General features: G+C 44.4%; 1 protein-coding gene across 2 annotated transcripts in view; it reads right to left on the reverse strand.

Annotated features, from left to right (window-relative positions):
• The window catches only part of Prkcb (protein kinase C beta), a 239,535-nt gene that overhangs the window by 105,581 nt on the left and 110,128 nt on the right, over positions 1 to 23,826 (reverse strand). For both annotated transcript variants that reach the window (XM_059267354.1, XM_059267345.1), the window contains exons 6-7: positions 5,506 to 5,662; positions 4,259 to 4,393 (exon numbers count right to left, since the gene is read on the reverse strand). In XM_059267354.1, the coding sequence (XP_059123337.1) occupies positions 4,259 to 4,393; positions 5,506 to 5,662 (292 nt within the window). The remainder of the gene's footprint in view (positions 1 to 4,258; positions 4,394 to 5,505; positions 5,663 to 23,826) is intronic.

Raw genomic sequence — 23,826 nt, forward strand, 5'->3', positions numbered from 1 at the left:
ACAAAGAGAAGAAAACAGATGTAGAATTGAGACATAGTCCCAGAACAGATTCTTTGGAGAAAACAAACCAAACAAGTAATACAGATGAATCTCCGGCAAAACCAAGAGGAAGCGGGGAGACAGCATAAATAGACACAATTAGGTGCAGAGGGGAGGGTTTGACAGCAGGGTACAGAGCGGGCAGCTCCGAGGCAGATGAGTGGCCGGGGGCAGGTGCTGCACATCTGGAGGCTTCTGCAGCTGCCTCTGGGGGTTCTGCCACGTGGTTTTAAATCACAGTTGGGCATCACCGGGCAACCAGGACACACTCTGTGGGCTTCCTTGAGGTGCAAACATCATAGAGTGTGCTAACCGAAATCTAGGTGACAGAGCCCTCTGCACACTTGAGCTCTGGGGTCTAGCCTACTGCTCCTTGAGGCAAATCTGTACAGCATGTTTCTGTCGCTGAACACCAGAGGCACCTGCTGTACAACAGTATTTAGCAAGATGATTTTTCCAGATCCTTTATCGACTTAGGGGACCACTGTTGGTGTCATACAGTACATAACTGTATAAAACAGAAGGATGGTTGGAGAAGCCCATCTACCAGAGGGAAAAACTGAGTCTGCAAGAGGGGATGTGACTTATTGAACATCAGAGAATGTTAAAAGACTCTCTGGACAGCATGAGGCCCCTGGGTTTGAAACTATAGCATCCACATAGAGCACCCTGGGTGTGGCATCACAGGCATATAATCTCAGTGCCAGAAAGCCGGCACAGAAGGAATCTGGGGACTTTCCTGGCTAGCCTAGGTGAATCTTCAGGTTCAGTGTGCCTCAAAAAAAAAATTGTTAATTATTAATTCTACTTTTTTTTTTTTTTAGATTTTTGTAGCTCAGGCTGGCCTTGAACTCATTTTATAGCTAAGGACAACCTTGAACTTCTGATTGTCCCTGTCTCCACCTCCCCAGTGCTGGGATTACAGACTGACATCAGCATATCGAGTATGTGTGGCATTGGGAAGGAACCTACTCATCTTATTATCATATGCAGGCCACATGTCTTTTCGCTGTCTTTCTGTTGGCTTGGGTTAAATGCACAGCTCTTGTTAAGTTTCTCCCAGGAAAACTGTTTCAGTCAACAACTGTTTTAAGTAAACACTTGGCTTGCTGTTGTTGTTTTCATTTGAAATTGTTTGATTGTCTGAGAAGAACAGGCAGGATGCATCTCAGACTAAAGGCTGTGGTGCGTACTGGGCGGAAGGTGCACATAGCAAAACTAGAGGTTTGTGTGTGTGTGTGTGTGTGTGTGTGTGTGTGTGGAGGGGAGTGGGGGGGTGGGGGGGACAGCTTCGTTTCTGAAAACGGACTTTTCCTCGTGCAGTTTAATTGGTCTGGGAAAAAAGGAGTCGAGGAATTACAAGGAGAGGGGTACTGTGGCACAGTCCTACCTTCATAGACGACTGTGCCATCACAGCAGCTGGGAGGGATGGGGAGGGTGGGGGAGACCTGAAGCAGAGCTACCATCTCTCCATGAAGGAGTCTCAGAAATGAGGAGCCCCAGAAGGGCTGAGAGCGGGGGGCAGGCATGGGGCCTGGTGTGGCCTGGGATGGAATACGCTAGTCCCTGTGAGGAGGGGACACACAGAGGGAGACAGCAGGCCAGGCCCCGAGGGACAAGCAAGAAGCCTCAAAGCAAGGTTGGACCAGACCTGCTCCTGGGGTGTGGGGGCGCTGTCCAGAATAGCTACTCTGCAAGAGAGAAGCCTGGGAGGTACCACTGGCAAAACCCTGCTCTGTGGCCACCACGAGGTCACAAATGGTCCGAGAAAGCCTAAGAATGTCTTCACAGAAGAAGCCATGTTTTTTATGTACCTATGATTTTTGCACCTGCGTGTTCAGCCCAGCGTCTGGCATCCGGTCAGAGCCAGTCGGTGGTAATTATCTTTACTACAATTACTATTATGTTCTCTCCTGCCTCACTTCTACCCACCAGGGATCAGGGGTTTTTTTCTTTAACCAGTGTCAAGGTGACTTGCTGAGGAAGGAACTCCTTGTCTGGGAGTCCGTGAAGACAGGAACATGGCAAGGGGAAAGTATCTAAATCCAGCAAGGGGAAGAAAGGATGACCGAGCTTTTCACGCCACACTTCTGCTTCCTCCTTAGGCATCTCCTTTCTCCTATGATATACCACTAAACTTAGTCGCAGTGTGCAGGTGGCTCCCTGATCTGCAAAGAAAGATGTGAACTTTTGGAAAAGTGGGTTAAGACCATCTTTTGATTCAGGCTGGTAGATGATAGAGCCCCAAGACTGGGCTTCCACCACGCTATCATTTTCTGTATACATATGTTTAATGTAGCCAAGTTATTGTAGCAAACTTTCCCCAAACACCAGTTTTTAGCTGTCAGTCTACTGAATCTTTCCATGGACTTCAGTAGTGAGCTGAGGACAGCCTTGACTTATACTCATTATTTTACCAGAAGGGTGTTTTAACCACTTCTGAATTGTGCTTTTTTTGTTGTTGTTTTTTGTTTTTCGAGACAGGGTTTCTCTGTGTACCTTTGGAGCCTGTCCTGGAACTCACTCTGTAGCCCAGGCTGGCCTTGAACTCACAGAGATCCACCTACCTCTGCCTCCCGAGTGCTGGGATTAAAGGCGTGCACCACCACCGCCTGGCTGAATTGTGCTTTTTTTTTTTTTTTTTTTTTTTGAATATCAATCCCCCTGAGTTCTAGTCCCCATCACCTCTCTCATTGTGGTCCTTGATTTGTTGTTGTGAGTAATTTCTTGGTCAAGGTTCATCTCTGAGTTTACAAACACACATTTGTCTTCTACCCTGATGTACCTGGAGGGACTAGAACATTCTAGCCTTTTGAGGAAAGAACCTGTGATAAATCAATATGGGGCAGGGACTAGGAAGCTTAAGGAGGACAATGGAAGATGTATGGGCTGGAAGACGCATTCTCTTTCTTGTGAGATCTGTTTGATTTTTCTTTTCTTCCTCTTGGAACTGAAAAAGTCCCAAGTGAGACAATTTAGAAAGGAGACAATTTATCTTAAAGTACTAAGAACAGGTCCAATCATCACTTCCCCCAAAGCGACGGTTTGGAAGCCAGGTTAGATTGCTGACCCTGACTCTCTTACTCAGATGACTATGAAGTGGTTGCCCACAGGGCTGACCCACTTTCCTGTTGCAGATATTGGATGAGGGTGCTTCATTCTGGCATTAGAAGGGAGCAAAGCAAACACTCCAGCAGAAATGAGACATGAAGGTGACTATGGACAGGCTCGGAAGGCACTGTCAACAAGGACACACCTCTTTAAGGAGTCAAGATTGGCCAATGGGCTGCTCAGATATGTCAGGTAAACTTCTAAGACGGCTTTGGTGTCCATGAGGATGTGTGTAGTAGGGCAGAGATGATAAACTAGGGACAGGTAAGAACTGTGGGCGTAAGAGAACCATGTCGTGGCATTCAGCTTTTCATAGCTATAGCCTTGTCATGTCAGATTGTGTGTGTGTGTGTGTGTGTGTGTGTGTGTGTGTGTGTGTGTGTGTGTGTTTTCCTCCAGGAGAAAGGTTGATATTGAGTGCCTTTTTAATGACTTTCCACTTTACTTTGTAATGGTTCTTTTCACTGAACCTGGAGCTCACACATTGGTTAGACTCACCCCCTGCCAGTGAGTTCTAGGGTTTTTCTTGTCTCTGGATGCCCCCAATTTCCACCCTCTTTGCCATGCCTGTGCTGGGGTTACAGATACATGCCACTGCTGCTGTGCCCACTTCCACATGGGTGGTGGGGTTTGGATTCAAGTCCTCATGCTTATATAAAAACAAGCACTTTACTGACTCAGCAAGCTGTCTCCTCATCCCTTTTAACACCAGCAACTAATTATTTTTTAAGCCCTGGGGATTAAATTTAAGGCCTTGTTCACGCATGCTGGGTAGATTCGTCACCACCCAGCCATCTCCCAGGCTTCCTTTTACTTTATTTTGAAGCAAGTGCTCAAAGTTCCCAGGCAGGCCTTCCCCAGGCTGTCCTCCCAGCCTCAATTTACCAAGTATCTAGGTGAAAGTCCCCTGCCACCAGGCCCAGCTAACTGCCACTTTGTAAATTGAAGAGCCAAATAAGGTATACTCATGAGGCCAAGCCAAGCCAGCAATCATTGCTTTGGGCTTTTGTTTTCATATTGCAATTTTAAGAGAAAAGGGAAAACGTATTTGATCCCTTGTCTGATGGGCTGACTTGCATTGTAGTTTCCAATGCAGAATCCTTCTTACCAGCCATCCACGCCGGCCTTCTGCAGTTCCGAAATCCCAAATGACAGAGACCCCATGAAGTCATTCCTGCTGGTCAGGTCCCAATCCCAGATCTCTACAGACAGTCTTCTGTCTTTGTCTGATTCCTTCAGCTGACTGGAGGGAGAGAAAGAGAGAGCCAGTCAGCCAAGGCCATTGTGATTTCTCAAGCAGATGAAGTGTACAAGAGGATGAGAGACTGAGATAGAAATTCTTAACTGTCACTAGCTGCTGTGGGAGACGCACTTGGTTTCTACTGCCTTGAGAGGAGGGGCTCATTCTGCTTGACAGCCTGTTGCTCAAACAGGTGGGAGACCTAAGCTAGCTCCAACAAAAGCAGGTCTATCTGTGGCTATTATCTCAGTCTTTATTCCCACGGACAGTCACTGGAAAAAATTCCAATACGCAAGACATCTTTGGGCATGCATGTGTGTGCATTTGCATACATGTGGGTCGGATATGAAGTAAAAAGTCTGCATGGAGAAATCTCTTGCTGGAGTCTCAGGGGAAACTGTCCTGCAACATGGCCCTGAGAGGCTCAGCTAGTCCTTGCTTTATCCTGAGAAAGAGGCAAAGCTATGAGGCTGCCCCCGAGAACCATGACGCCCGCCTGTGGCTGCAACATGACCTATGGCGTCAAGCTACACAAAGCTGCATCCTGCTCAGTCTTCTTCTCGCCAAGGGGCTTCTTTAGCAAGCCGTGTGCATAAAATAGGAATGAATTAACCAGCGGTTATTAGTCAGATCACTTAATTAGTGCTTGATTGTACATCATATCTGCTCAGTAAATACCAGCTATTATTATTAATGACTATTGGCCCAGACATATTGAGAGAGGACCTTCATACTCTTCCTGGCCAGAGAAGATCCTGAAGTAAAGCTGATAGAGTTCTCCCAGTAGGCTGCAAACCAGTGCCATGTAAACTCGGCCCTAGAGATACTGTCAGTATGACCTACAGACTATGCCCTACTCATTTACCTTCACCAAGCAGCACACATGTTCAGTCCCATCCAACCCACCTCCACACACCACAAGCAGTCTCAATGCTATTTTAAAAAATCTGATTTTCCCTTGGCTCACAATACTGAAATTCAGATGGAAGAGAAAGGAGGGGTGGTGAAGGGAAGAAAAGGGAAAAGGAAGAAAACAGAGGCTAAGGAGGGATGCCCCGCCCCTGATGACCTATATCCTCTGTCACCCATGCTGAGCCGTCATGGTTTACACTTACAATCTGAAGGTCTCATTCCACTCGGGGTTGAGAGAGCACTTGATGGTCCTGGTCTTCTGCTTGCTCTCACTTTTGGGATCAGGAATCAGTTTCAGTTTGACGTAGGGATCTGACAAGCCATTGGGATCCATAGGTACAAGATTTTTAGCATCTCTTACTGAAAAACAAAATGCAATTTCAATATTAGCAACATCCAAAGCATTTAAGTGTCTGTTGGTGATGCCTGTGACACCTTCGGCAGGGTCCTGGGCATCACACCTGCCTGAAGGGAATTTTATTAATATCAACAGCTAGAGAGAGGCATGTAAATGAGACAACCTGACAGGATACAGATTCTGTTCCATACTCTACAAAAATTATTCTTAAAAATATTTCTTATTAGCGTATATTAATTATGCAAAATAATGATCCCTTTAATATTTTCATGTGTGTATATAACACATGTGCTGGCTAGTTTTATGGCAACTTGACATAAGCTAAAGTCATTTTGGAAGAAGGAACCTCAAGAGAAAATGCCCTCACCAGATTGGCCCAAAGGTAAGACTGTGGGGCATTTTCTTGACTGATGATGGATGTGGGAGGGCCCAGTTCATTGTCGGCAGTGCCACCTGAGCTAGTGGTCTGGGTTCTATAAGAAAGCAGGCTGGGCAAGCCATGAAGGGCAAGCCAGGAAGCAGCACCCTCCACGGTCTCTGCATCAGTTCCTGCCTCCAGGTTCCTGCCCTGCCTGAGTTCCCACCTGACTTCATTAGATGATGAACTGTAATGTGGAACTGTAAGGTAAAATAAACCCTTTCCTCCCTGAGTTGCTTATGGTCATGTGCTTTATTAGAGTAATAGAAAACCTAAAACAACATACTTTATGTTCAGCCTTCCTAAAAATTGATTTCTGGCTTCCATTTTGCTTTCTCTTCTCTTTACTCCTAAGACACATTGTAATTTTTCTAAAATTGTCCTCCCTAAGGCCCACAACAATCTGCTTCCTTCAGTTTTAGCATGATAGTGTCATGGTACAGCAAGTATTAGTGTTCCTTTTTTATTTCAGTAATATTCCATTTCATTAGCTATGCCATATTTGTTTATCCATTCATCATGTGTCAACATCTGGGTTGCATCCACTTTCTGGGTAGTAGGAATGGTGCTGCTATGAACATGTATATACCCAGACACAATGGTCATATCACATGTTATGTGATGGTCAGTTCCATTGAGACTTGGTTAATTGACTGGAAAGGACTTGGGACATTAGGAAAGTACATTTCTGGGTGTGTCTATGAGGGCATTTACGAAGATGAATAGACCACGAGGGCTCTGGCTGAATGAACAGTCTAATCCACTGATGGACACCAAATAGGAATCAGCTATTGGGAGGTGGTGGAATTGCAGAAGTTGGAGCCTTTAATCCCAGCACTCAGGAGGCAGAGGCAGGCAGATTTCTGTGAGTTCAAGGCCAGCCTGGTCTACAGAGCGAGTTCTAGGACAGACTCCAAAGCCACACTGAGAAACTCTGTCTGGAAAAAAATCAAGCAAACAAACAAACACCGGTCCCACCACAGTCAGGAATGAGTCAAGGATGCCCATTTCCACAGCCGTCACTCCACACTTGCCCTAAATGTTGTACAGATGCAGCAACACAACAAAAACAGGAATTCTCCAGCTCAAGAGGACAAGAGTAACAGATGAGAGAATGAAAGATTGGAACATCTTCCACCTCTTCACTTCCTCCAGCGTCCATGTCCACGCACTCACAGTTCTCCCATAGTGGTCCACAGACCCTCTTCTCAGGTCCACTCTAACACCACTTACGTTATTTCCATCCCATGAACTCTGTTACTCCTGGCAACAATTGTTCTCTCACCAATCAATCTGTCGGACCAGACACATACTGTCTGTCCCCCTATCCTCTTCTGCTTTCGCTCCATTTATGTGGCCTAGACTTTAGGGTGCAGTGTGATGGTTCCCTTGAAAACACTCAATTTCTTTCTAGTTTACTTATCTAACAGGACACAAAGTTCAATTCAACTATCTTTATTTTCCTACATCCAATCAGCTGACCACTGCTGAGAAAAAAGAAGAAAGGGAAGGGATAGGAGGGAGGGAGGGAAGAGGGGGAGGAGATGGAGGGAGGATGTATGGACATTCAAGCAGAGGAAATGGAAGGAGACGAGAAGTAGGAAGCAAGGGAGGGAGAGTGGGAGGGAAGCGGGACAGGAAGGAGGGGAATTTGCCTAAGGTCATACAGTCAGTAGGGGTCAGGACTTAATGAATAAGATTACAAGAGACATGGATGGGTTTTCCTCTGCTAAACATGGGTTGACACTCTTGGACATATACCCAAAGGATGCTCAATCTACCACAAGGACACTTGCTCAACTATGTTCATAGCATCTCTATTCATAATAGTCAGAACCTGGAAACAACCTAGATGTCCCTCAACAGAAGAACTGATAAGGAAAATGTGGTACATCTACACAATTACTCAGCTGTTAAAAACAATGACATCATGAAATTTGAAGGCAAATGGATGGAACTATAAAAAAATCATCCTGAGTGAGGTAACCCAGACCCAGAAAGACAAACATGGTATGTACTTACTTCTAAGTGGATATTGGCTATAAAGTAAAGGATAACCATGCCACAATCCACAGACCCAGAGAGGCTAGGTAACAAGGAGTGTCCAAGGGGGGAATACATGGATCTCCTTGGGAATGGAAAATAGAAGAGATCTCATGGGTAGACTGTGGGAGTGGGTAGGGGTGGGAACATGAGGGATCGAGTGTGGGGGGACTGAAAGAGATGAGTGAAAAGGGGAGACATTTGGGGTCAGGTAGAAATCTGGTACAAGGAATCTACAAGGATGACTCCAGCTAAGACTCCTAGCAACAGTGGATATGTAGCCTGAACTGGCCATCTCCTATGACCAGACTGGTGACTATCCCAATTGTCAACAGAAAGCTTTCATCCAGTAACTGATGGAAATAGATGCAGAGACCCACAGCCAAACATTAGACCAAGCTCAGGGAATTCTACTGACAAGGGGAATGAAGGAATGTAGGAGCCAGAGGGGTCAAGGACACCACAAGAAAATCCACAGAAACAACTAAGCTAGGCTAATAGGAACTCCCAGAGTCTGAACAGACAACCAGGGAGCCTGCATGGGACTGACCTAGGCCCTCAGCATATGTGTGACAGTTGTAGCTTGGTTTTCTTGTAGGACTCCTAATGGCAGGAGCAGAGGCTGTCCCTAACACTTGGGCCGGTTTTAGGGAACATATTCCTCTTACTGGATTGCCTTGCCCAGCCTTACTACAAGGGGGGTACTTAGTCTTAGTCCTACTGCAAGTTGATATGCCATGCTTTGTTGATATCCATGGAGGCCCGCCCCTTTCTGAAGAGAAGCGGAGGAGGAGTGAAGGGGGGGGGGGTCGGAAGAAGGGAGGTGGGATGAGGAAACAGGAGGAGAGGAGGGAGTGGAAACTGCAGTCGGGATGTAAAATAAATAAATTTAATTAAAATAAAAAGACATGGGTTGAATTCATCCTCCATCTCAGTCACTAGTTATATCTCATTTTGTACCAAAAGCAATAAATGTTCCTCTCTGGCCTTGATTCCATTAAGTTCAATGACCAGGTTCCCACTATGCCCTAAGTGTTCTATTCTGTTCCAAGGAGTCTGGGGAAAGCATGAGATGCTGATCCTGTCCACAAAGAACATGCAAAACCAAATCTGTTAAAAGAGTAATTGACTTCTGATGAGACAGTAGGCAGGCCACATAGTGTTGTGGTTACAGAGCAGGCATCTCACCTAGCTTTCTCTGTAAACTTTGAACATTCCTTTCTTGATCAATAAAATATGTTGATGTAACTGTAAAACTGGACAAAGAATATTTGGTGGAGAACCTAGAAAATACTCAATAAACATGAACCATGCTACCAGGTCCATTTTGTTTCTTCATGGGAACCAGGTAATGGACCTTCCCATTTGCAATGCCACCAAGAGGACTCTGCAAACCTAGCACAGAGGAACTCTAAAGCTCTTAAAAATACTATTCCTGCTACTCACTCCTATGGACTGACGCTGGTTCAGTAAGACTAGAGTGAGATGTGTTCCTTTGCTTTTCTAACGCGTCTCAGGGTGAGGTGGAGGCTGCTGGCCCACAGAGCACACATGGAGTAACACAGCTCCAAAGAGTGATGCTTTCCCGACAGAACACAATCCCCAACTGTTATTTTCTCTCATCTCTCATGTCTTCCAAGGAAAACAGCATGTGCCAGTTTCTAGTCCGGGAATGACACTTCGATCACACAGTGATCTGCATGGAAACATGAACTGAGTTCTTTTGGAGGGCCATAAGCCTGTCTGTCTGGATGATTGGCAAGACACATGCATGTAGAAATCGCTCATCTCTCTTCTCTTCGGGAAGGCCACTTCCCTGGGCTCCTTGTCATATGAAAGGACACCCTAGTGACAATCACTGGGAAGCAGCCGTCTGTTTTAAGTTTAGGATTCCTGCCAAATGCTCTCTGCTGGACTGCTATGCGATGTGTACTGAAGCTTCCTTCACCTTCTGCTCCCTCTGTCCTACAGCAAACATTCCTCATCCAAGCGCTAGTCCACCTCTCCCATCATCCTTCTTAGACTTTCTCCCACTTCCGTCCTCTAGAATCTAGCCTGTCTATCAAAGGGGCTAAAATCCACTGGGAATGAGTAAGGGTAGAATTGATTCAGAGCTGTTGGCTCTCACATCTCCAGGAGTACGGCTGCTTCAGAACCACTGTATCACGAACAGATGACAGGCGCTTCAGGCTCGGATTCAAAGGCCCGTCCCCTTGGAAGCTTTTCAAAGTCAAGTCGTGGGTCCCAGCAACGAGATAGCCTCGAGTAATGTTTCCCAGCTATGAGATAGCCTCATATGCGTCGAGGAAGCAAATCTCTCCAGACCACACTTGGCTAGACCAACTTTGATTTTTCTTGATAAATGTTTCTTTACTATCTATGCTGAAATCCAGCCAGTGCAGATGGTACAATATGCTTCACACAAAGCAGAAATAGTGCCCATCCCCTTGGTGGAAGTTAGCTAAATGCACAGGAGAAGAGCATGCTGGGACAGAAAACATGTCTTGTTTTGACCATGGACCTAGGTGAGGATCAAATCAACCCCAGCAGGTGAAACCACTCTAGTCTGGTGAAAGTTCCCCAACATGGTGTGGGGAGAGACAGCACCAACATTATTGACTTTCCTAGGAATTGTTCTTCAAGAACTTTCCTAAACGTTTAACCTTCCTCCCCTACAAAAAATAAAAATAATAAAAAAAAAGCTTGAAAAAATCTGAAGAATTATGGTGCTTTATGGTCCCAATACTGGATTATATAAGTGACAAGGTGGTTTTTGTTTTGTTTTGTTTTTAATTAAGACTCTTTTTTTTTTTTTTTTTTTGGTTTTTCGAGACAGGGTTTCTCTGTGTAGCTTTGCGCCTTTCCTGGAACTCACTTGGTAGCCCAGGCTGGCCTCGAACTCACAGAGATCCGCCTGGCTCTGCCTCCCGAGTGCTGGGATTAAAGGCGTGCGCCACCACCGCCCGGCCAAGACTCTTTTTAAAGGAAGTTTCCTTGGCATCCTGAGTCCCCATAGGTCTTCGCTATGTGTCTTGAAACAGTGATTCAAAGCCACAGCCATGGACATTGAGGTTGAGGATACTTGCAATAAGGAAAGTAAACACGAACCGGCACAGGAGAAGGTCTACACAAGCTAGGGCATATCTGGACTGAGAATAACCTCATACCTGCTGAAAACACTGAGCTAGCACACGCACAGAGGTTTTGAAGACACAAGAAACAAAAAACGATTACAATGTAAAACCCACGTTTAAGAAAAAGTTCTGTGTGATTCTGTAATGAAACTGAGATCTGCATTATTAGATAATAGCTGTGGGCCAGTGGTACACTTCCCCATTTGGATAATTAGACTGCACACTTAAGAGAATGTCTTTGACCTTGGAAAATATATACTGAAGTATTCTGAGGTCAGTGGGGATCATAATCCCTTACTGAACTCTCAAATGGTTCAGATTTTAAAAAAAGCAATTATCTAAAAACGTTTAATATAGAAGATGGTAGACTACATTAGGCACAATATAAACTACTAGCCAATCAGGTGAAGAAAATACAAGAGCTTTTAATGCTATCCTTGCCTCTTTTCTGTCATTTTGAGACTATATTAAAATCAAGTCTCCTTAAAAGGCCCTCCAAATCTTTCAAAGGGAGGCACAATAAAGCGTGTTTCCCACAAGGCCTGCATGAATACAAACATACAAACATCTAGGAAGAGACACACACAGTTATTTTTAACTAATGGTTACATCCGAGGGGATAAAGGGCGTTCTTTGGCGGTAGGAAGCAGAAGAACACTGGCCTTATCAGTCCTAGTCTGAATTTCTTACAAAGAAACTATGTTCTTACACTAATTATGTCATTAAGTTGCTTGTCAATAGTATCTGAGAATCCACTGTCCTGACCTTCAGAGGCTCCACTCCGTTCTCCCAAAGACACCACAGGGCAATTGGATCTTCTCTGTGATACTTCAAAACTGTAATTTGAATTACAGAACCCAGCCATTTACAGGCTCCATGCTAAATGCAGTCAAGACATCCTAATTGAGACCAGTAGGACTCCCTCAGCAGAGGCCCCTCTGTGAAACCAGGACTAGAGGAACAAACACTGGCTGAACATACAAAAGCATTCCCTACTACCCTGTCCTGCCCTCTAACTCCAGGGCCATTCTAGTAGATGACATCTCTCCTGGACCTTTGATTAACCCCGTGGATATGTGTTACATTTCCTCATCTAGATAATCATGTAACACATATATTGGAGAATATATTTACTCTTAAGAAATATACGCTTTAGGATTAGTGAGAACTATGACCCCAACTTATTCTCAGATGATTCATGAAAAATGCTCATGTAAAGAAGTATTTACCAGAGAGAGCTAAAAATCCCCACACACTCTGTCACGCCCCCACAGGAAGCTTCTTTAGTCTACAGTCTATGTTTGTGTCCGCTTGATTTCTGCTTCTTTATTACCCATGGCATTTCTAACGCCATCTTTCTCTGGTGCTGTGGCTTTGTGAGCCCTGACCGTTCCCGAGTCTCCTTCCCCAACCCCTTCACTGGTCACATTCTATGTAGTGCCCCTGATCTTAAAGCAGGCAAACATGGGATTTTAGGGAGCCTACATGAGACCCAAGTCATCTGGAGCACGTCAAGGCCCCACAGGCTTCTGGCACAGCTGGCCTCCCGGGGCTGCTGGCAGAGGTACAGTTGTCACACATCTAATTATCCATGGAGAGTCCAACTTCCAGCTGGGACTGTCATAGTGTCTGTCGAGAAAAGCGCCTGTCAAGCTATCACAAGTGAGAAAAAGGTGGAAGATGATGTAGAGAGCTGGAGAATGCCAGACCCGGGCTTCAACTCCCCCTCTGCCATGATGTGCATTGACGGGGTGTTTTAAATCAAAAGACTTCTTGGAACCTCAGTTTCCCTATTTCTAAAAAACAAAACAAAACAAACAAATAAACAAAAACAGTGCTGGCAGTGGAGCATGGTGATGAGTAGATCTTTGAAGTTCGTTGACTAGCCACCTTAACCAAATTCGTGAGCTCCAGGTTCAGTGAGAGACCCATCTCAAATAACAAGGAGGTTGAGTGTTCACCCTCCCAAGTGATCAAGAAAGATACCCAGTGTCAAACTCTGGACTCCACAGGCAGGTGCACACACATGTTTGCTCATGTGTGCACATATACACACTCACAAATACACCACATACACACACTCACAGGCACACACACACACACACACACACACACACACACACATATACATGCATACACACACAACACGTGCCTAGGAGAGACGAACTAAAGGAAAAAAGGGTTTATTTGGGCTGATGCTATCATTAGTTTCGGGCCCTGGTTGGCCATCTCCTTTGCTTTTAGGTCCATAGCCAGGCAGAAGCATCCTGGTGGAAGAATGTTGTGGGAAAGGCTGCTCACTGCACGGCATCCCGAAAGGAAAAGGAGCAAATGGAAGATGCCAGGGATGAGGTTTACCCTTCACAGGCATGTCCCCAGGAACCTACTTCCTCCATCTGGTCCCCATTTCTTAAGAGTCCATTCAGCTGTGAACTCACTGGTGGGTTGATCCATTGATGAAGGTAGCATAGTCCCAACTGTCAAGGGATCCAGCCTTTAACACATGAGCCCTTTGGGGAGAGAGACAACTTCGTATCTGCACTGTACCATCATCCTAGTTACCAGGATAGTGATGTTTAGGGAGGAGGTGGAGCTCATGGCAGAAGTCTAACAAATGCCAGTTTCCTTTTCCAGTAGAGAATTTAGACCAAATCATGTGATGAAAATGCACAATGACCAAGATAAATTTCAGGACTGAAACAGCATCTCTTCGATGTGATCTTCGTACAAATGAACCCCAGAGGAGGTAGCCTGAGGATGATGGACGGTCTGAAGTCAGATGCGATAAATCCATCCCTTGTTACCAGAAGCTTCTTTCCATTACAATTTAGTTACTTGGACTTTTGCCTGGGATGGCATCTCCTGTGAACTCCCAATAGCCTTCAATTTTTTTTTATTGACAGAATAATTGCACATCTTTATGGGACACGTTGTGATGCTTTAGTATGTTTATATATCATGTATTGATCAACTCAAAGTACCTCAGTAAATTCTTCATCATCTCAGACATTTCTCATTCCTATGTGAGAAGAACATTCAAAAGCCTGTCTTCTAGCTATTTTGGGTTCATTTATATTTTTATTTCTCTGAGCCTTTTACATTTTAACCCTCTTCCAAGCCCCCAGTTCCTTGGTGGCTCCCTTTCCTCTGGCCCACTAGGGGATTAGTGTGGTTCTCTTTCTCTCCAAATCCTGCACAAAGGACGACACTTTCCCATCACTTCTGGGTGGGAACATTAACATCTCTATCTTCTTGTCTCTGCAGCATCCTCCTCCTTGAATATATCAGCAGGACCCCCGTGATGTCTGCCTGAGGGAGCATTCCGTGGGGAGGCATCACTCAGGCAGCTTGATGTCATCACGCAGTTATGGTCTTCAGCCACAGTTTGAGCCTTCTTCAACGCCCAGTCACCCAGTCACACGCTTCCTCGACCACTTCTGCCAGGAGCCATTTTGCGATTTCCATTGTCAGAACTAGAATGGTTTCCCAGCTCCATCTTGTGTGTCTGATGAAGATCTGCGGCAGGTGGCCAACAGAACTGTACGTGCCAATGACCTCTAACTCTACTGTATTTTCATCAGACAATGTGTGAGAGATTTCCAGGGCCTTTGGGAATGGAATACAACAAGGTCTCTCTAGCAGGAAACTATATTACCAAGTCTGTGGATATTAGACAAGAAGAGAACTCCTTTATTGAAGGTCTCGGGGCTCGAGGCAAAGGAAGCTGAGAGTCATTTTAATTCTGTTGTTAGCTTTCAGAGTTTTAAACGTTTCCTTCCTGTCAGAGACTGGGAAAGCGGTTTTAAAACTGGAGCTTTTGTTTGGGGTGTTTCCTCCCCAGGTCCACTCTTAGATTTTCTTTCATAACTAAAACATTCTTTGTATGCAGTTCATCGCTCGTCTTCCTTGATCTGCTTCAAATTGAGGTGATCTTCCATGTGCCCTGACCTTTGCCCTGGGAACATTTGGTGCCCATTTACCTATGCATAAATGCCGTTTGCTCTCCATGTCTGTCATTTTGTCTATGATTATAGTTATTTCTTCATCTCTTGTTGTCTAGGAGCACACCCCTAGCTCGTTTCCATATCACTTGTCACCCTTGATCAGTAGGTGTCCTCAGCTTGCCATGCCTGTGCACTTCTGTTTATTTTATTGCTGTAGATAGCTTTCTAAGGGCTGGAAGTGTAGCTCAGTGGGTACAGTGTTTGCCTAGCATGGACAAAGCCTAGATTTGATCCCCAATGCTGCAGAAACCAACAGAAGTAAAGCACATCTGTGGCCCCAGCTCTCAGTGGAAAGAGGTCTTTCAGAAGCTGAAGGTCACCCTCAACTCCATAACAAGCTGAGAGAGATAAAATACACACAGGTACTCACTCTGCCCAACCACATCAACAAAAGACTGATTTTCAGCATCATGCTACTCTTCATGATTATTTGATGTGGTCTTTCTCTTAGCGAGACCCTTTGTCATCTCTGACCATTGCCCACCACTTTCATCATGTGTCACTTTTTACTTTCTGCCTACAGCGTTTTATGGGTCTTTTTTGGTTTTTGTTTGCTTTATGGAGTGCACATAGGTAGATTGAAATAAGCTATCACAACTTCAGGACCCAGAGCAGTTCCATCATCTCGGGGAAATCTTTCAAACCTCCCCTCTGTGTCACCATCTTCTCTACCCACAAGGCTCGGGCTGCCACTCATCTGTGTCTCATCATTACAGTGCTGTCTTTTCAACAACTAAATGTATAAATAGAATCATGCAGTATGAATCCATCCAAGAGTGGCTCCTCTTACTTAGTATGAAGCTTTTGAGAGGCATCCAAATTGTTATGCATTTGAATAAATCCTTTTCATAGCTGAGTAGTGTTCTATTGTGTGGATGTATTATGGTGTGTTTCTCTGTTAACTGTTGAACACAGTTGAGTTGTTTCCAATGGAGAAACACCCAGGAGACAGATCAGTAAGTTGTATGGTTACATGTATGTTTAGCCTCATATGACAGCAACAGCTGTCCAGAGCAACTGTGCCTTCTGCATTCTTATTCAATAGTGAATGACAGTTCTTTGTTCTGTGTCTTTGCCAACACATGACACTGGTAGTACATCGTACTCTTATTGATTATTAAGCTATTATAATTGGTAAGTAATGGCACCTCATCTCTGTTTTAATCTGTGTTTCCATAGTTTCCAAAGATAATGGGTATCTTCTCACCGGTGGGTTTACCATAGTAATGTTGTCTTGAGTAAAGCAAGAGTTTGTTTAGCTTTGCAGCCCATAATAGACAGGCCTGATAGCATAGGCTTGTAATGATCAGGAGGCTGAGGCAGGAGGATCAAAGCTTCAAAGCTCCCCTGAGTAATTAAATGAGGCCCTGCCTCAAAATAAAAACTAAGAAAGAGTGCACCATGCCTTGAGTTTAATTCCCAGTGCCACAAACCAAAAATCAAAAAACAAAATTAAAACCAAACCCTCCTCTCCCTCCTCCTTCCCTTCTTCCTTTTCTTATTCACTCATCATCATCATCATCACCACCACCACCACCGTCTCTATTCTCTATTTTTCCCTCTCTCTCCTCCCGAGGACTTCACCCCAGGATCTCACTCACTTTAGCCCAGTAGTGTGTAACCCATGCTTGATTCTCAGTATCGTCTTCCAGGTTACAATCTTGCTTTCACTTTGGAGCGGTGTCTTTCACAGAGCAAACACGTTCACAGTTTAATGAAGTTTAATTCATCTTACTTCTCCTGTATGAGTTTTATTTTTGGTGTCATGTCTGCAACCTCTATGTCTGACTTCACATTATAAATCCCCCCAGTGCTTTCTAAAGTTTCACACTTTCATCTTTTTTCATTCAGCTCTGCCCCTCACTTTGAGTTAATTCTCCCATGTAGCACGAGGTGGAGGTTGAGATTTATTTAGCTTGTGTACCGACATTCACTCCTCCCAGGATGATTTGGCGAAAGCCTGGCCTCTTCCTAACTCACTGCCTTTGCACTTTTGCAGACGATCACTAGGTCTCCTTTGTGGGCCTGTTTCACACTCTCCTCAGCAGAGAGTATCCTGTCGCCTGTCCCTCTCCCATCACCAACACCGCCATCCTCGATTAGCGCAGCTTCCTAAAGCAAATCTCAAGGCTGAGGATTTGCCTCGTATAACTCTCTTCTTCGTCTTAAAAACGCAGCATACAAATTCTAAAACTGCCTTATTCGTAATTTAAAAATCCATATGGCATTTGATTTAAATTTATAAATCAATCATCAAAAGCTGACATGTTAGGGGCTGGAGAGCTGGCTCAGCCGTTAAGAGCACTGGCTGCTCTTCCAGAGGACCTGAGTTCAATTCCTAGCAACCACATGGTGGCTCACAACCATCTATAGTGGGATCTGATGCTCTCTTCTGGCATAAAGGTGTACATGTAGGTAGAACACTCATATGTAAAATAAATAAATTTTAAAAAGAACTGACATCTTGGGTTGGGTGGCTCAATGGGTGTAGAATACTTCTCTAGCATGCTTAGGATTCCAGGTTCGATCCTCAGAACTGAGAAAAAAAGGGGGGGGGGTGAAATTAGCACTTTTACTCTGTGGAGCATACCAATCCATAAACATGATACAACTCTGGATTTATTTTTGTAATGTTCTTTCCATTTTTTAAATAATTTTAAGCATATCGATTCAGACATCTGTTATTAGATTTGTACTTGAATATTTCATTTGATGTTGGAGCTAATTGACGTGTATTTTTTAAAGTTTGGTTTCTAATTGTTCATTGTTAGTATGTACAGCATACTTTGTGTGCAGCTACAGCAGAGTCTGCACTGCTCCTGTGTTCAGCCATTGGCTCTGGAATGTTCCTGTAGATTCCTGTGAGGTTGCGCTTAGATGGTCATGTTTCCTGTGTACAGAGGAAGTATTTATGTTTCCAATTTGCTTGCCTTCTTTTCGTGCCCTATCACACTGGCTAGATCTCCAAATATATTCAGAAGCAGGATGAAGGCAGACATTCTGTATTCCCCCGTAGCACAGAGGAAAGCGGTAGGTGTTTGGTGGATCCCTTTATAACATCAAAGATGTTCCCTTCTATTTCTAATATGCTGAGAACACTCCTTGAGAATAGGTATTGAATGATGTCAAATGCTTTTTTCTGTAACAGATGCTATATTCATTGGGTTTTCTTTCTTCAGATTATAGATATGGAGGGTCACATTGGGTGATTTTGGTTATTGACTGAGTGCGGCACTGCCAGGGTGGAGCTTACTTGCTTAGGGCATATCACATTCTATGTAGACTTCTGGGTTTGATTTGTGAATGTCTGGCTGAACTCTTGTATTTATTTTCTCAAGGACTACGTGCTTATAGCTTCTTGTAACGTTTCAACTGGTTTTAGTATGCTTCCTTCATAAAACAAGTGGAAAAGGTCCTCTTCTACTTCCCAGAGAGAACTGCTGTTGTTTCTTCTTTAAGTGGTAAAATTCACCAATAAAGATTTCATTTTAGGGGTCTGAAGAGATTGCCCAGTCAGTAAAGTGCCTATAAGCATGAGGCCCTACATCTGGATTCCTAGAACCCATGTCAAAAGCTAGGTACAGCATCTTGGATCAGTACTCAGGGGGAGAGTGAAACAAGCAAATTCCTGAAGCCAGACTAGCTGGATCCATGAGCTTCAGACCCAGCAAGAGACCTTGTCTCAAAATCATAAAAGTGGAGCAAGGTCAAGGAAAGATGCTGACACCTACCTCCACCACCACCACCACCCCGCCAGGCACATACTCATGTTCACCTGCACAAATGTGTACACATGTACACTATCAAGTAATATAGCACTCAGACACACACACATACACACACACACACACACACACAAGAACATATAACACACACATGTCCTAACAAGTACATATAACACACTCACTAACAAGTATATATAGCAAACACACACTAACAAATACACATACCACACACACAATCATATACTCATACACACACTAACAAGTACATATAACACACATATACCACACACACATACACACATGCACTAACAAGTATATATTACCACACACACACATATGCACACACAAACATTAACAAGTACATATAACACACACACACACAATTTTTTTCATCTTAAGCATCTCTTTTATCTGGATGCTACAGTTTAATGCATTGTATTTTCATTTTCTTCCAGTTCAACACGTTTCCTAATTTCCCTTGAGATTTTTCTCTTTGAGTTAAACCATGAGTTAGTTAGAAGTTAGTCTTGAAGTTTCTGTATATTCTCCAAGGATTTTACTCCTGTGGTCTTGGTTCCTATCTAAACACCAACAACACCCTGCTACATCTCCTCACTGAGCTTTCAACTTGTGGAGAACCATCACTAGCAAGCTCGCACTGGACCTCCACACCAAAGCCAACAGGGTCAACATATTTATCATCTCCCTGCCCTCTCCCTCTGTCTTAATTACTTTTCTACTGCTGCAACAAAAACACCATGACCAAGGCAAGTTATACAAGAAAGCATTTAACTGGGGAGGTCACAGTTCCAGAGGCTTAGAGTCCATGACCATCATGATGAGGAGCACGGCAGCAAGGAGGCAGGCATGGTGCTGGAGCAGCAGCTGAGAGCTTACCTCTGACTCACAAGCAGCATAAGGCAGAGACAGACAGAGAGAGAGAGAGAGAGAGAGAGAGAGAGAGAGAGAGAGAGAGAGAGAGAGAGAGCACTTTTGAAACCTCAAAGACCACTTGCAATGACACTTCTTCTCCAACAAGGCCACACCCCTTAATCCCTCCAAACAGCTCAAATATAAAAGTCTATGGAGGCCGTTCTCATTCAAACTACCATACCCACTGTTTTCAATGACACTTTTAGGGAGTCCCATCCATCCAACTGTGCAAGAGAACCTGGAAACCACCTGATCCCTTCCTGTGGGCTTCATCTGTAACTATAATCTTTTCATTTGCTCCATGTCTCTCTTTTTTGGTTTTTTTGCTGTTTGTTTTTGTTTTGTTTTGTTTTTCCAGACAAGGTTTCTCTGTGTAGCTTTGGACCCTGTCCTGGAATTCTCTCTGTAGACTAGGCTGGCCTCGAATTCACAGAGATCCTCCTGCCTCCACCTCCTGAGTGCTGGGATTAAAGGTGTGCGCCACCATGCTCTGCTCTTTATCGTTTTTTGTGTGCTTGAGCAGTACCCCTCCAATTGAATAATGATAATGCCACAGGGCATTCCTTAGTTCCTTTCACATTGCTGTAATAAAAAACCCTGACCGAAACAACTTACGAAACAACTTAAGAACGAAGGGTTCAGTTAGCTCACAGCTCAAGCTACAGTCCACGGGGCAGGGAAGTCAAGGCAGCGGGACCTGGAAGCAGCTGCTGACATCACATCCACAACCAGGGAACAGAGAGAGATGCATGCTACCGCTCAGCCCCCTTTCTCTACAGTATCCAAGATCCCAGCCAGGGAATGGTACCATCCACAACCCACAGTGGGCAGGTCTTGTCATCTCAATGAATGTAATCAAAATAATCAACTGCAACCATACCCAGGGGCCCATTCCCCAAATGACTTTCTGTGTCGTGGGGTTGACGACACTGACCATCACGGAAATTGTGATTTCTAAGCCATCTTTGAAACCTGGCATTGTGCCTGGCTTGGGTGAGTGGTTGGCAGTCAGCAGTTCCTGCTAGGGTTGGCTGCTTAGACGCTCAGTTGTTCCTCTCCTAGTAAAATGAAGAGGCTCCTGGTTGGTTTCTGACCTCTAATCTTACTTTATTGGCCCCATCCTCCATACCCCAAAGTGATCTTTCAGACATTCAACTCTGACCATATGTTCTCCAAACAAACATTTCATAGTTTTTAGAAAGTCTATTTATATTTTATACTATAAAACTAGGTCAAAGGAGAAAAATGATGTAATTATCTTTTAAAATGACTTAAAAGACAACTGAAAAAAATTCGGCAACAATTCCTTTTTTAACACTCAGGAAAAAAAGGAATAGACAAACACTATTCTCGACATAATAAATGTATCAATGGCTTTCATCGTGCTTCCTGGGAAAACGCAAGAGGCATATCTATTAAGACCACAATCAAATTAAGGATGCCCAGCACCAGAGCTATAACTTAACATCCCTCTAAAAGTAGCAACCAGTGCAATCACATGAAGGGAAAGCATAGGAGATTTGGATGTCGGAAAGGAGAATGTAAAATTAGCTAGCATGGTCTGACTGAGTCTTAGAGAAGTCTCTGAAGATTCTAGAAAGTGATTGACACCATTTTTCTACTTTGTAACTCTGACCAAAATTTTCCATTTTTAATCCCAGTCATTTCAGTGCGAATTTACAAGAAGGAGCCCTTAAACGTGCTGCCTTGGTTGAGTATAAATTACTTTTTTAATTAGGAAAGAAAAAGTTACTGCAGATCTGGAAGGAATTGTTGAGTAATGTGAGGCCAGGCTTGTGTCCATTACTTTTAACAAACTAAATTCAGGAGGCTGAAGAGATGGTTCGGTGGCCAAGAGCACTTGCTACTCTTGCAGAAGACCTGGATTCAGCTCCCAGCACCCACAATGGGCAGCTCACCCCTGATCATAATTCCAGCTCCAGGAAGCCCAACACAGTCTACAGGCACCTGTACTGAGGTGCACACACTCACACACAAACACATACATACACTTTTTTAATAATAAAAATCCTTTTAAAAATAATAAACAAATAAACTAGAGTCAGATGCAACTTGGATGTTCCAAGGTTCAGCCACTCTCATTCTCCTGAGTTCTGAGTTTACATCACTACGAAACTCATGTAGCTTGTGGGTTCCATAACTGACTTCTCCTTAGAGTCAGAAAATTGGAAATCAGGGCAGTTTTATAACCCAATACACCCAGTTTAGTGTTAACTGTTTTCTACACAGATGCCCCTGATAACTCGGGGCCCTGCAATTCTCAAGGTTACTCTATACCTACTCAGGCTCTAGACTGGCACATACCCCAAGCCCTTAAGTATCTCCCCTCCACAAGAAGCATTTGAAGTAGTCTCCACTGAGGTCTCTTAAGCTCAGTCTACTTATGCCTGGAATTCCCCAGTAATGAAGACAATTCCACTGCTGAGTCCTTCTAGGGATGCAACATTTATCACTTTGTGTAGGGCAGAGCATGTAAGGCTTGATGGAGACAGGAGAAACTTGTCAGACCATTTGGGTAAATCAAAGAACCCCCTCCCCATGAACATCTGTTCCCCAGGCTAGCCCTGAGGATCTTTCGGTATACTGAGGACATCTGTTCTGGGAATTCAGCAGGCAAAAAGTCAGCTTTACTTCTTGTTGAGAGACCCCCCTCCCTTCTGCTCCCTGTTGAGGGAAAAGCGGGGACAAACAAGGCTTCCTGCTTCCTCGCTCACATCCTCAAGGCAGGAACCAAGATGAGGTACCCATGAGGCCCTGTCTTTGTCTGGGTGCCGAGTAGATGTAGCAAGCAGCTTCCAGCCCCTCCGCTGCAACAGCAAATGACATGGCTTTGGGCGCTGCTTCGAATGTGATTATTTCTAAAGATGTGACATAAATACTAACATGGGGTCCCTAGAGCTGCAGAGTTGCTACTTGGCAGCTTAATTTGGACATTCAATCAAAACTGTTCGCAGTAGCTTTGCACAGCCCGAGCAGCCAAAGCCAGAAGCCATGCAATCTGCTCGCTGTGATCGCTAAGTGATGGGTTTAATTTCCAGAGGCTTGGGACAAAAACCTCGCTAACTCCGAGGAAGGCAGTCTTACCTCGGTTCTCTGAAGAAACAGTACATATTTTCTCATTTCTTCAATGGGCTCCCTGTTTTGTTAGAAGAGCCCCATCTACATTAACCACATCACTGAGTCATGGAATTCAAAGGATTTTTGAGAACCTGACAGTCACATGCTGGAGTCATGTTCCCCAGACAGTCAGAGGAAAGAGCTGTCACTGGAAGACAGTGTTTTCTGTTTCTTCTACTGTTGTACAGAGGCGATGGGGTAAGAAACGATTTGTTAGAAGGAGTCCCCACAGAGAAACATCTCCCTGTTATATACTGCCAAACATGCTCAGAAGCCATGAAAAAACAGGAGAATGTTCCCCCTGGACCCATTTATCATAAATACATGCATGATGGATGATGGCGTGTGTGTGTGTGTGTGTGTGTGTGTGTGTGTGTGTGTGTGTGTGCGTGAATTGATGGGTAAATGAGTAGATGGATAGACGGGTGGGTGGATGGACCAGTGGCTGGGTGGCTGGATAGATAGGTAGGTAGGCAGATGGACAGATGGTTGCGTAGATGAATGAGTAGATGAATGAATCAATGGTTAGATGATGGGTGGGTTGATAGTTGAATGGGTAGATTAATGATTGAGTGGGTAGGTGATTGGATGGATGGATAGATAAGTAGATGAGTGTATGATGGGGTGGGTGGTGAGAAGGATAGGTGGTTGACTGGATGGATAGATCAATAGACAGATGGATAGATGAGTGGAGGGATATGTGTGGATGATTAAAGTGAAGAGCCTAGTCTGAGGGAAGTTGCCATTCCCACTATCTTTTTAACTGAGCCA

This window comes from Peromyscus eremicus, chromosome 1 (genome assembly GCF_949786415.1).
Source record: "Peromyscus eremicus chromosome 1, PerEre_H2_v1, whole genome shotgun sequence".
In the NCBI taxonomy this organism is placed as follows: domain Eukaryota; kingdom Metazoa; phylum Chordata; class Mammalia; order Rodentia; family Cricetidae; genus Peromyscus; species Peromyscus eremicus.